The 13,195-nt window shown below is 43.0% G+C and overlaps 2 protein-coding genes across 3 annotated transcripts; one reads left to right on the top strand and one right to left on the bottom strand.

Moving 5' to 3' along the window:
* The first annotated feature begins 3,972 nt into the window (after positions 1-3,972).
* Positions 3,973-7,446, top strand: il17a/f3 (interleukin 17a/f3). The gene is made up of 3 exons (XM_077017502.1): positions 3,973-4,125; positions 4,897-5,144; positions 5,696-7,446. The coding sequence occupies exons 1-3, from the start codon at positions 4,105-4,107 to the stop codon at positions 5,940-5,942; spliced, it is 516 nt and encodes a 171-aa protein (XP_076873617.1). The 5' UTR covers positions 3,973-4,104; the 3' UTR covers positions 5,943-7,446.
* On the bottom strand, positions 5,133-12,990 carry stmn4 (stathmin-like 4). Of its 2 annotated transcripts, XM_077017501.1 has the most exons (7): positions 12,844-12,990; positions 9,945-10,010; positions 9,713-9,808; positions 9,429-9,634; positions 9,159-9,350; positions 8,140-8,247; positions 5,133-5,272 (listed from the first exon to the last, which is right to left on the bottom strand). In XM_077017501.1, exons 2-6 carry the CDS (start codon positions 9,955-9,957, stop codon positions 8,188-8,190), a joined length of 567 nt encoding a protein of 188 aa, XP_076873616.1. In that variant the 5' UTR covers positions 9,958-10,010; positions 12,844-12,990; the 3' UTR covers positions 5,133-5,272; positions 8,140-8,187. The 2 variants fall into 2 exon arrangements, with proteins under 2 accessions (XP_076873616.1, XP_076873615.1); XM_077017500.1 differs by lacking the exon at positions 5,133-5,272 and having other exon boundaries at positions 6,902-8,247.
* Between the last annotated feature and the right edge of the window lie 205 nt (positions 12,991-13,195).

Below are 13,195 nucleotides of genomic sequence, written 5' to 3'. Positions count from 1 at the left end.
GAAGGAGAGAGAGAAGAGAAGGAAAAAGTGGAAGGAGAGAGAAAGGGGCAACAAAAATGTGACAACGATAGAATACAAGGCCAAGGCGACCAGGGACAGGAGGAAGAACACCACAGTGGTGAAGATATGGAGAAGGGAGAGCACCAATATGAGGAGGGAGAAAGAGAGAGACAAGATAACATGCAGGGCTCAGACAGTGAAGGGGAAAGAAGAATGCCTGAGAAATCACCAATGGTCTCCAGTCGAGCTGGTCCACATGGTATGGAAAGTGTTGCTGCATATTATACTAAATTACATATAAATAAGAACAAAACAGACATTTCGCTATAAGGTGCATTTAAAATATGTTGCTTAGATTTCTTCTAATAAATATAAATATTCATGTTTGCATAAATATGAATAATTGAGAAAAGTTGGGGACAGAGATATATTTTAGCTCTATTGCTCAGTTTAAATTCCAAAATTAAACAAACTAACCTAAAAATACTCTCCCAGGTTAAAATGTTAGTGTCTTAACATTGTTTTGTGGTTATAACTAATCCATGACAGTTACAAATTGGTGTTGTTTTACTATTTGTTATATTGTATAATTAGTTCAGATGTAATGGAGTTACTCTCCTCCATCTTCTAGATATATCCAAGTCCAGGTATGAGGTGCCAGTTCAGCCAGTGCGAGAGAGTTTCCCCAAGATTGTCCAGGGAGGTGCCAGGAGAAGCTTCCGCAGTGACTGGTATAAATCTCATCCCTGGGTAGAATACTCACAATCTAAAGATGCAGCTTACTGTTTTGCTTGTAGACATTTTTCTCTCCCCGATGCTCCAAGGACTGTTTTCACCTCTTTAGAGGGTTATCGTAACTGGAAAAAGGCTACAATGAAAGATAGTGGTTTCTGTTCTCATGCCAGATCTGAAAGCCATGTAAATGCAATGTTTGCATGGACAGAGAACAAGAAAATTATGGATAAAAATACCTCAATGTTTGGGTTAATGGATGAACAAAAAAAGAAGCAGGTGGCTGAAAACCAATACTACATTAAAGCATTAGCAGAAATTTTAGTTCTAACAGCCACAGAAAACATAGCACAGCGGGGCCACAGGGAGTCTCCCAACTCAGAAAAAAAGGGTGTTTTTCTGTCTATGTTAGACTTGCTGGGTAACCATAACCCCATCATTAAAAAAAGACTTGAACAACAAGTTAAAAATGCAAAATACACCAGTAAAACAATACAGAATGAAATACTTGAGTGCTTGGCTACAATGGTCAAAGAAGAAATCATCCAGGAAGTTAAAACAAGCAAGCAGTTTTCAGTTATTGTTGATGAAACTAAAGATGTTCAGAAAAAAGAGCAAATATCATTTGTTTTGAGATATTTTTACAACGGTGTGGTTCATGAGAGCTTTCTGGAGTTTGAAGTGGCTGAACACCTGGATGCTGCTGGCTTAAGTGACAAGATTATATGCTTCCTTGAGAAGCATGGGCTGGAGTACAAGAAAAACCTTGTAGGCCAGGGCTACGATGGTGCAGCAGTGATGCGCGGGGCACATGCTGGTGTTCAAGCAAAAATTAAAGAAGTCGCCAAACATGCCTTCTATGTTCATTGTAGTGCACACTGCTTGAACTTAGTTATAGTAGATGCTGTAAAAAGTGTGGCAGATGCAGGAAACTTCTTCTCATTGTTGGAACGACTGTATGTTTTCATGTCTGGATCTTATGTACATAACAAATGGTTAGAAGTACAGCGGGAGATGTTTGATGGTGCACCAAGGGAACTCCAACAGCTAAGTGATACTCGATGGGCCTGTAGGCACATAGCATGTCGCAATGTTATGGACAGGTTGCCTGCAATAGTACAGGTGCTTGAAGAGATTGCATCTGAGAACCATCCACAAAGAGCTGTTGAAGCAAGAGGGATATTGGCTCAAATTGATCTGAATTTTGCTGGATCTCTTGTTCTGTTCAGAAAGGTCCTGAGTGACTCCAAATTTTTATCAGACATGCTCCAGTCTAAAACAGTGGACTATGCTAAGGCTGTTGAACTTATTGAAGCGCTTAAAGAGACACTTGTCCTGTACCGTAGTCAAACCTCTTTTGAGGAAATGTGGAGTGAAACACTGGATTTATGTCAACGAAGTAACATTGATACAACTCGAAAATTAAAGAGGCCAAGACAGACAACAAAGGTGCTTCAGGATACTGTCATTCACTCCACCTTAGGACAGCATGTAGCTCCAGATAGTAAACACACTTTTTGTGTCTCTGTGTACTATCCAGTTATGGATAACATGATTGGAGAAATAGGAAGAAGATTTTCTAACACAAATTGTAATATTATGCAGGGTGTACAGGCACTAAATCCATCAAGTCCAACTTTTTTGAGAGAGGAGGCTGTTCTGTTATTGGCTGAAGCTTATCATTCAAATATTGAGGATCTCAAACATGAGTTACATCAGACAAGGAGAGTACTAGACAGAAAAAAGGGGGACAAGGAGAGTCCTACAACTCTAATGGAGTTTACTCAGTTTTTGGACCCATACCAGGATGTTTTTTATGAGTTGTTCAGGTTGTGTAAAATAGCAGTTGTTTTACCTGTGAGCAGTGCATCATGTGAACGAAGCTTTTCATCTCTTAGGCTCATAAAGACTTATTTGCGGTCTACTATGACAGAAAAGAGACTATCGAGTTTGGCTGTACTCAGCATTGAATCAAAACGCACAAAAGCATTAGACCTAGATAAATTTGTGAAGCGTTTTGCTGAGCAACATGCAAATCGCCGCATTCAGCTCTTATAGTGTTGTTGTTATTGTACTTGTTCTGATGTTTTTTTGTTTTAATGTCTCTTCTTTTGTATATAAATCTGTTCAAGCTATCAAGGAACAATTGGGGAGAATGTGTGTTCTGAGTAAACAATAAAAGCGATGTTCAGTACCTTGTTTGAGTGTAATGACCCTTTTATTTCCAATGTATTTATGCACACCTTACTACATAGATACATAGATTTCCTTGGGTACGTTTTTTATTTACATAGTTTCTTGTACAAATGCTGCCTACAATGCTGCCACTTTGACATAGTCAAAAACTGTTTGCTTTTTCTCTCGTACATACTATTTCTTATTAAACTGTGATAACTGATTAAATTCAGTATGTATACATCTGCCATATGTTGCCACCCCTCAAAAATCCCTGCCACCCTCTCGCCACCCCATAAATATTTTTCTAGATCCGCCCCTGAGGCTAGGGTTAGGGTTAGGGTTAGGGAGAGTTACTCAGAGGGTATCTGAGTGTAATGGAGCCCAGTGGGATTTTGTTCTGGTGTTCTGCTCTTGTTCACACCCAACACACACCCAACACTCACACTCAACATTCACACCCAACACACACCCAACACTCACACTCAACATTCACACCCAACATTTACACCCACTGCGAACACTGCTCAAACTTAAGCAAAGAGTGGCTCACATCTGCATCCAATTAAACACCATGCAACTGCACATGCAAGAATGTAATGACAGGTTACAGGTGTTAAAACAGGTTAGCAGTATAATGACAGGTTAGCAGTGTAATGCTGGGGTCCATTTTGAGGAGCTGGAAGGACCAGGTGTAATGAGTACATGCTAAAAACCCTCTGCACTGATTATAAACAGAGATACGTGTAAAAATGCATCTCTGCAGGTCTGAAGGCTACATGTTCACATTCTCATGCCTGTCTGAAATGAATTTGTTAACCATACCTATGTTTACAAAAATTACATAAAATCAGCCTATTTTAAACCTATTTTAAGAAGTCATAGCAGATGCATTAGATTACAGACTTCATAATACACTGAACTGTGCAATCAAGCAAGTGATAATGTTTGTAATTAGACAGTTCTGTTTCCTGTTTCCTGACATGTTCCCAGACTGGATTTCACCACTTGCATTTTCTCTTTCTTTTTGTTTAACTGTGTCAAGCAGAGGAAGCTGTGTACAAGCAACATGCCCTGACCCACATACAGTATATACAAATACATATATAACCAGACTGGAAACTGTCAACCCATCAGTACCCTCTGACTGAGTCTGCCGCACTAAACACAGACTACTGACTATACAAACCAGTGTCTATGAAAATGAAGATCTCAATGGTAGGTCATCATCATTATTTGTTTGATCATTATTTGATCATTGATTTGTTATTATTTTACCTGTGGTTGTATATTAGTTTTAATTTTATCGGCATTTGCTTTAGCAGTCTGAGAGTATCACTGCAATATAGTTACATCACAAGTGCAGTTAGTTTGCTTTTCTAAACACATTGTGCTACTGTCTTGAAACTGCCATACTGTGTACGTCAGTGTATTTTTTGTCTTGTTTACATTTAAGTTTTGTTTTAATATGCTGACTTTGCTGTAAGCATTTTTATTTAGGCATTTTACCATCACTGCACACATTATCATGGACGCTTGTGAACGTAGCGAAGCACTTTTTACCCAGGGCATCAAGTTCGGAAATAATGTTTCGTTATTTATTATGAAGGAATGTGTCAGTTAAAATTACACAATGAGAGAGCAGCATGGTCAGCTACTTCTATACTCTCTCTTCATCCTCTGTCCTCTCTCTTTGTCCCCTGTCCTCTCTCTTCTTCTTCTGTCCGCTCTCTTCATCCTCTGTCCTCTCTCTTCTTCTTCTGTCCGCTCTCTTCATCCTCTGTCCTCTCTCTTTGTCCTCTGTCCTCTCTCTTTGTCCTCTGTCCTCTCTCTTCTTCTTCTGTCTGCTCTCTTCATCCTCTGTCCTCTCTCTTTGTCCTCTGTCCTCTCTCTTTATTCTCTGAACTCCTTATTCTTCCTCTGTCCTCATCTCTCTCTTCTTCCTCTGTTGTATTGTCTTCCGTCCCCTTCTCCGTCATCCCCGCCAAGGTTTTCAAAGCCGTCCTGATGCTGGGGTTAGCGACTCCTCTGCTTGGGGTGGACACTGTCCCCAAACCCCAGAAGAGCAGAGGCAAGAAGGAGGGGAGATCCAGGCATGTGGACCCACAGCTCAAACCCAGTAGGTGCTCACGGGAGAGGACCAGCAAACTCTGGATTAAAGTAGATCCTGCTCTGTTGAACTCCTCCAGTTCCCCGCTGACTTCACCAAGACTGTCTCTGTCTCCATGGACATATGAGTGAGTTTACAAATCCACAGACTGGCAATATGACACATTGAGGAATATCTTGCTTATGGCTTCGGTCTACGGTAGACGGGACTTTGGTTGACTCTGGTTGATTGGTTGATTTAGACAGTGTAAACCCTCTAAGAGTTAAAAGAGTGAGAAGACATACATCATATTTCAATTAATTATACTTAAGTCTTATAGAATTTCATTTTATTACTTTATCTCTTTTTTCCCATTTATATAAATTATATTTAAATATATTTAAATGGAATATATACAATATATTTTAATGTAATACATTTTCATTTGAATAAACCTGTTTTGCATCTCCTTCTGTTTTATTTGTAGAGTTCCCATGGTGATAGTTCTCAGGATATAATAACCTTTATTCTTCTTCTGCGTCCTCTATGAAGCTCTTTGCATTGCCGCAGTGTATGGAAAGGGCAGCAGAAATAATCCTGCTTTGCCCTACCCTGTTAAAATGGTCACCTGACCAAAATGCATCACATGACTTGTGTGTGTTAAGGCCGTTAACATGAGCATGCTGCTTGTACCGACAGCAGGCCCTCCTGCGACGAAAACCGCATCCCATCTTGCATCTCCGAGGCCAAGTGCGAGATGATGGGCTGCCTGACCAAAGAAGGCCAGGTGGACATGGGGCTGGAGTCCAAGCCCATCTTCTACCAGATCCTGGTCCTCCGGCGTGTGAAGATCAAGAAGAAGAAGCAGCATGCACTGCAGCTTGAGAAGAGGACGGTGAGCGTGGGCTGCACGTGCTCCAAGCCCCACATCGTCCCCCAGATATAGCCCAGCAGAGATGGCTCGCCGCACACAGCCTTCGCTTTAAAGCAGCTTCACAGCTCCAAGATCTCCTGCATCTGTCACCCGATAGGTAGTTTTATTTGTTGTTTTCCTAATCAATAAACTGCCATTTGATGACATTTATACAAGAGTTAGTTCCAAGCAAATGATTTGATTGGACAAGAGTCATTTCACGAGTGGTGATGACGTGCATAATTGGGACTTTAAGCAGTACATGTATCAGTCATCTTAAGAGGAGCATTCTGCTAACTGTTAGCTGTTAGTCGTTATTGACCTTAGATTGTAACTAACTTTGCTGTTAATCAATCGGAATCAAACATCTTTCCGACTATGAAAGGTTTGTACAATAAATGGAAACGTACAGATTAACGTACATGATACAGTCCCTGGTCTGCAGCGTCGTGCGTATGACCGGACCACAGCCATGCTGTTCAGTATAACAGCACTCCCTCTTGTGAGATATTGCTTCAATTAGAAATGAGGCATTGAGCCAATTATGCTTCTTCACAGCCATTATACTGACACCTAGATGCCTGGATGTTTCAGACATTCTGCAATAAATTTTTGACATGGCCATCTCAATGTGAGGTGATTCGCTCTTTGAACAGTGAAAACATTTGTGGACTGCAAAGCAATTTGATTCTTCATCTCGTTTGAACTGCACTGCATCTGAAAAAACTGTAAAAAAAAATCACTTTCACAAATATTGTTTTGCTACTTTTCGGTGTTAAAAATGACTTACTGCTCCTTTACATCTGAGTAATGGTTGGCCAGCGTGCTGATTGGTCAGACTGCGTTCAACATGCCTTCATGCTCTTGACTCACTGTTGCCTTACAGTTCTGATTCAGCACATTTTAAATGAGAACGTTTGATTGGGTGGGACCAACAGAAAGTGACACACCACAAACTTGTCATTTCTCAAGAGAAGCTTTTACTGACCATGTCAAAGCAGAGACAGTTTATTTATTTTTGGGCATCCACAAACATGGGTATTGAGTTGGAAGGGGGGTCCCTTATATAAACACGCTCCCCAATTATTTAAATCAGTTCTCATCACCACTGCACATGATTATGTTGTTTGTGAGTCCGTGACCACAAGCATGAAGTCCTTTTTCCAGTCCCTCTGCAGTTTTAACAGGTCACATAAGCACACAGATGGCACCAAGGAACACACAGTAACATGCTGAAAGAAAGCGCCTCATATAATAGCCTAAAGCAGAGGCTACGAGCTAAGTGCTACTTCGTTTGAATGAGAAGTGAGGTGTTCCTTATTAAACCACACCCTCTCCCTCAGGAAGAACCTGCTCTCCCTTCTTCACGTGGTCTTCACAGGGCTTTTCAGTCTGTGATTTGAGCTGTAACAGCTCCTGGATTCTCTGGATCTCCTGGATATGTGCTTTTAAGTTGTGCTTCCAGATTTGGTCAATTCCAGACATTTCATTGTGAATGGACTAGGAGATGGAACAATGGTGAGGAGATTCATGATGATCAATGTCGAAAAAGAAATTTGAATCATATCTCACAAAATGTGTTATCATAACAGGAACTGGAGTACTCTTTGGAGGGCAAAGGCATTATTATAATTCATTTAATTGACAAGGCTTGAATTCAACATCAAGTGCGTTGCGTATAGACATGCATCATTTTCACTTTTCCTACACACCATACATTTAAGAAAAAGCATATTTTTGCAATGTGCATTAATCGCATAAACGTTTTTGTGAGATGCAATTTCTGGGTGTCCTGCGTTAACCTCCCCAAATATCATCATGGCATTAGATGTTGACATACCTATCCCCCCATAATCTCTTTCTCATGTCTTTCCTCTCCTCTACAGTATATAATCATCAGAATGTACCAATAATCTGTTGTTGGGGGGGTGCAGTGTTGTCTTCCACCTCCACCCCCCAGGACACTACCATTTCAGTGCATTTACCATTGCCATCCACATAAAACCAGCCATCTTCTGGTCTTTTTCATCACTAGTTTTGACATTAGTTTTGACACTGTGAAATCTCACTCTCACTGACATTTTTTAAACATTGTTAAATCTAATAAATAAATAAATAAATAAATAAATAATAAGTATTTAGTTTGATTCAAATTGTCATTATGTAGGCACCCACTACAGGCCTCCATTAGTTCAATGAGATGTTCTGGTTTGCTCCTCGTAGTCTCTACCTCTCTTCTCCTTGAAGCTGAAGCAGCTCTCCTCGTCAGTGGCGTGGTCTACCGACATGCCTCCTCCTTCAGCTCCTTATTCCTCCTCACTTCCTCAGCATGCTTGTCCTGAGAGAGACAGACGTCTGGTTAGATATCCGTTCATATACTAGTAAAGTCAGGGGGAGGGGAGGGGTCGGTTAAGTCAGAGGGAGGGGGGGAGGTTAAGTTGGGGGGAGGGGAGGGGTCGGTTAAGTCAGAGGGAGGGGGGGAGGTTAAGTTGGGGGGAGGGGAGGGGTCGGTTAAGTCAGAGGGAGGGGGGGAGGTTAAGTTGGGGGGAGGGGAGGGGTCGGTTAAGTCAGAGGGAGGGGTGGAGGTTAAGTTGGGGGGGGGGAGGGGTCGGTTAAGTCAGAGGGAGGGGTGGAGGTTAAGTTGGGGGGAGGGGAGGGGAGGGTGGGTCAGTTAAGTTGCACTACAACTCTAACTCTTCTTAATGTAATACTGATTCACAAACCAATACTGACTGACAAACTGCCCTTTTCCCCCCCTAAGGGAACGGAAATGTGGGTTGTGAACAAAATGTTCTTCTGCATCTGCAGAAGTGAGAAGAACACTGCTGAGGTTAAAAGGGGGGAAACTCTGTGGTGTTTGTGAGCAACTGTAACCCATGTAACCCCTGTAAGACTCACAGTGCGTCCTGAGCACCTGCTCGTGTTTTCACACGTTTCTGGTACCTGGTACTTCACCAGAACCCCTCACCACATGGAATTTCCCAAGAACGTTGGTTGGTTGTTAAATTCAGTGGTGAGCATTCAGTGGTGAGCCTGCTTTTACTGCTCACTTACTCATGCATAGGGGAAACAAAAGTATTTAAAATGTCTATAAATTGTATATATTTAATTTTAAAGGTTAAAACTTTTTATCAAGAGTTTGACTTTGACTTAAAGTTGCTTTTCTTTATTCCCTCCCAGGGGTTCGCCGGTGACCCCCAGGTAGGCTGGGTTCACCCTTCGACCTCTGTGGCTTAGGTCACACGATACCTTCTCCTGCAGCCTCTCCAGCATGGCGGCCAGCAGGGCTTCACGGTTCTCCTTGTTTGCCTCCATCTTCTGCTCCAGTTTCTCCTTTGCGTTCCTGATGAAGTTGTTGTTCTCCTCGAAGGCCTTCTGGATAACCTCACGCTCGTGTTCCCTCTTCTCAGCCAGGTGCTTCAGCAGCTCCGCCTCCTGGAACTGAACGAGAGGGGCTGGCGTTAGACCCGTGCACCTCGCCGTGCGTGCGTGCGTGCATGCGTGCGTGCGTGGACTAACCTTGCGTCGCTCCTCTGCTGCTTCCAGTTTCTTCTGGATCTCCTCAAGCGAGGGGTCCCTGCGGCAAGGCATGCAGCCGCTGAGCTCCGGCACGCCGTCGAACGACGGCGGCTTCAGGATGACCTCGAAGGCCTGACCCGACGCACGCTTGTTCAGCTCGATCACCTCAACGTCCTTGATCTCACACCAGTTGAGGTCCACCGCATCTGGGAGCAGAGCGTTGGTCAGCAGGTCAGCTGGGAGCAGCTGAAACAAATCAGTGTGGACCATGTTGTGCCGTTTACCTTCGGCCTTGTAGACCTGCTTGTCTGCATGGTTTGGGTTGATGCAGGAACAGAAAAGCGACACTAGGGGGAGCTCCTTAATTTTGTCTCTGTATGCTGTCAGGGAGAAGAATCAGATGAACAAGAGGCCTACAGTGTAATTCCTAAAGTGTAGCTACAGGTAAGGCTGCGTAATACAGTTTAAAGATTTAACAGTAACTACTGTGATGTGAGGTGTTGCGAGATGGCATACCTGCCAGGGTCATTCTGTCAGTTTCCGTCCAACACGCAGTAAAGAGCGTTTTCTTCACTGTTTCCTCTGAGAGAGAGAGAAGGAGAAAGAGTGATAGAAAAGAGAGGAGTGAAAGAAGAAGAGAGAGAAAGAGAGGGAGAGAGATCACATTGACCTTATGGTGCATCACCAATCTCAGCAATTGTACAGAAGTGTCAAATTACAGTAAATTTATTGTCAGCGTGCAGGCAAAACTGCTAGTCTACACACACACCCACACACACACACACACACACCCACACACCCACACACACACACACACCCACACACCCACACACACACCCACACACACACACACACACACACACACACACACACACACACACCACACACACACACACACACACACACACACACACACACACACACACACACACACATATATATATATATATATATATATATATATATATATATATATATATATATATATATATGTATGTATGTATGTATGTATGTATGTACATACATCTATATGACCGAATACAACTGTACAGCACCTTGTTTTTCTTTCTATCTGATGGTTGTAAAGTAACAGTGTACGGCTGCATACTGAAACCACTGCAATGTTTTCTGCAGTGTTTGTGCACTGGCTGTCTGAGGGGGTCTGACTCCACCTCAGACGAGACACACAGGCTGAAATGGAGGGAAAGTTGGACAGGAGTTTTCTGCCTCTGCCCACTCTCTCTGCTCCCTGGAACCAAAGTTCTGGCAGCACAGAAATGTCGAATCATCCAAGAAACAATTGGAAAAAAATCTATATTTTCTGGAAATAAAAAAAGCTTCTGAATATGTGATACATTTGATGAACACCAGGGTGACATTAGTTCCAAAAATAGCTCAACACAATATTTTCCATGATTTGAGTCTTGAAATGAAGGCATACCAGGTCTTCATTTCAAGTGTGATGAATAATTTGTTCACATTTGAGTGTTTAAGGCAGGCACTGAGTGTTTAAGGCGTGCACTGAGTGTTTAAGGCGTGCACTGAGGCCTACTGAGTTGCTTGGTCAGCAGTTCACGCTCAGCACGGCTCTTCAAGCATTCTGGGGCGTTTCTTCATTACTGCCACATACATTTCCTAATTTGGATATGCTAGGGTGACCAGGCATCTTCGTTTATCCGGACATGTCCTCTTTTTGAGCCATAAAAATATGTCCGGGATGTTTTACTTGAGCATACATAGAATTTTCAGAAGCGTTTGGTTCACAAACTAGTGCCGGCCTCCCCTGCTTGAGTGAGAAGGGGTTTTACACCCCACCCCTCCTCTTTTTCACCATCTCACTCTAGCATATGCATCCCTTTAATATAAAAATGTTAATTGAAAATGGAGGTTTGATTGATAACTGTAAGGACACATTTCTAAACTGAAAAATTATAAACATTTCGAGCAATCCGTCCCATGCTGGCAAGAATTTATTCAAACTAGTACTAAAATGGCAAGACTAATGCAGCACTTTACAGCCCATATTCCAGCTGTGGGCAGGTGCAGAATGACTGGCTGCTTCTGTGATTCCCTGACACTGAGGGAATGACATGAATTCAAATGAGCAGTGATAGGAAGAGCTCTCTGTGTGTCCTGTTCACACACACACACACACACACACACACACACACACACACACACACACACAAACTCAAGCATAATGCAATGGTTCCCATGAGGGCTAAGTTACTTCCAATGCTATTCGCTGAAAATGAAACTTCACAGCCAGCGTTAGTGCCTAATGAACTGGCATGGTGCAGTGTGTGTGACATGCGGACTGTGTGTGTCCCTGTCAAAGAGGCGTTGCCAGCCCACCACCCCATTATGGGTAATGGTCACACACTCCCCTGAGGACAAAGGGCATATCGATCCAGCCCTACCTCTCTCACACACACACACACACACACACACACACACACACACACACACACACACACACACACACACACACACACACACACACACACACACACACACACACACACACATTCACTCACAATGCTGTAACCTTGTCCAACCTCTCTAACACACCCAGTGTTCTGATCAATACTCACATCCTGCACACACAGCTGTTATTTTCACCTGTCCAGTGGAGTGTTTAGAGAGACCACAGCCACCTTTGTCATTTGGAAGTTAACCAATTCCAAGGTTAACTATTTCCAAGGTTAGTCTTTCAGAAGGGCTCAGCAACAGGAATGTCTGCAGCTAGGAGCCAAATGAAGACGCCATCTTTGCCCTGTCGTTGTTTTTGGCTTGATCCTGTTACATAACTCTCAACTTTTGCCTCAAAATGGCTGTTACAACCCAGTCTGGGCTGAGCTCACTGCCTGACAGGTGCGTTGGTACATGTTTTAATGTAACCTGACTGACAGTAACAATATAAAGGTAAGTGGATTGAAATGAGCAACATAGACACAAAATAAATAAATGATTTGACATATTGTGAATTAGAATGGAAAGAAGGATGATAATCTTTCCTCCCTGTGGACATGGAAATACATCTCTGTCTTTAACATCTACACATAAAACATTTACGCATAAATGTTCACCATTAGTAATTGGCAGTTGCCTAGCTATTTGAAGTAACATAATGTGATGTACCACTCAATAATGTCTTACCACATAAGCAGATAAACAAATGCAGGTTCAGGTCTGCATAAGCACAATAGCTAAATTATCTCATGCATTATTAACAACCAACCAAAATCTAGCATGAGAACACCGAGGTGTCCATGTACGAAGCCGCATGCTCCGTCCCGGAGCCAAAGTCTGCCACTCACAACCGTGCAAACCAAAATCATCAAAAGCTCAAAACACACTGAAGGAACGAGCTCCTTCAGGCTGCAGGGCGATTTGGACGGGGACGTCCACTTACCCCCGTCTCCACGGTAATGTAGTCCTTACCCTTCTCCCTCTCTCTCTTGCTCTCTCTATCTCTCTCTCGCTTTCGGTGCGTGTCTGCCGCTCCTCGGATACAAGAGCAGCATAGCAGCCTCACTGGCAGTACCACTCCTAGAGCATGACATCACCTCGCAGCGCCGTGATTGGTCGAGGCAGTTCATGGAGGACCAGCATCTCTTCTTCAGAGGATGGGGTGGGGGGGGGGGGGGGTGTTGCGGGGGAGAGAGAAATATATAGAAAAAAGAGGGAGGAGGATAAATGGATGAGAGAGAGAGAGGGAGGGAGGGACAGAGAGAGAGAGAGAAGGAGGGAGAGGCAGGTATTCT

This window comes from Brachyhypopomus gauderio, chromosome 9 (assembly GCF_052324685.1).
Source record: "Brachyhypopomus gauderio isolate BG-103 chromosome 9, BGAUD_0.2, whole genome shotgun sequence".
Taxonomy (NCBI): Eukaryota; Metazoa; Chordata; class Actinopteri; order Gymnotiformes; family Hypopomidae; genus Brachyhypopomus; species Brachyhypopomus gauderio.
Note: the sequence above shows the minus strand (reverse complement) of the source record. Positions and strands in the feature narration are given on the sequence as shown.

Excerpts from the sequence above, each read along its gene's own strand:
- il17a/f3 (XM_077017502.1), top strand. The coding sequence starts at position 4,105 with ATGAAAATGAAGATCTCAATG. Across the intron at positions 4,126-4,896 it reads TGAAAATGAAGATCTCAATG|GTTTTCAAAGCCGTCCTGAT; the intron begins GTAGGTCATCAT and ends ATCCCCGCCAAG. Across the intron at positions 5,145-5,695 it reads CTGTCTCCATGGACATATGA|CAGGCCCTCCTGCGACGAAA; the intron begins GTGAGTTTACAA and ends TTGTACCGACAG.
- stmn4 (XM_077017501.1), bottom strand. Across the intron at positions 9,635-9,712 it reads GCAGGTCTACAAGGCCGAAG|ATGCGGTGGACCTCAACTGG; the intron begins GTAAACGGCACA and ends CTCTGCTCCCAG. Across the intron at positions 8,248-9,158 it reads TGGAGAGGCTGCAGGAGAAG|GACAAGCATGCTGAGGAAGT; the intron begins GTATCGTGTGAC and ends TGTCTCTCTCAG.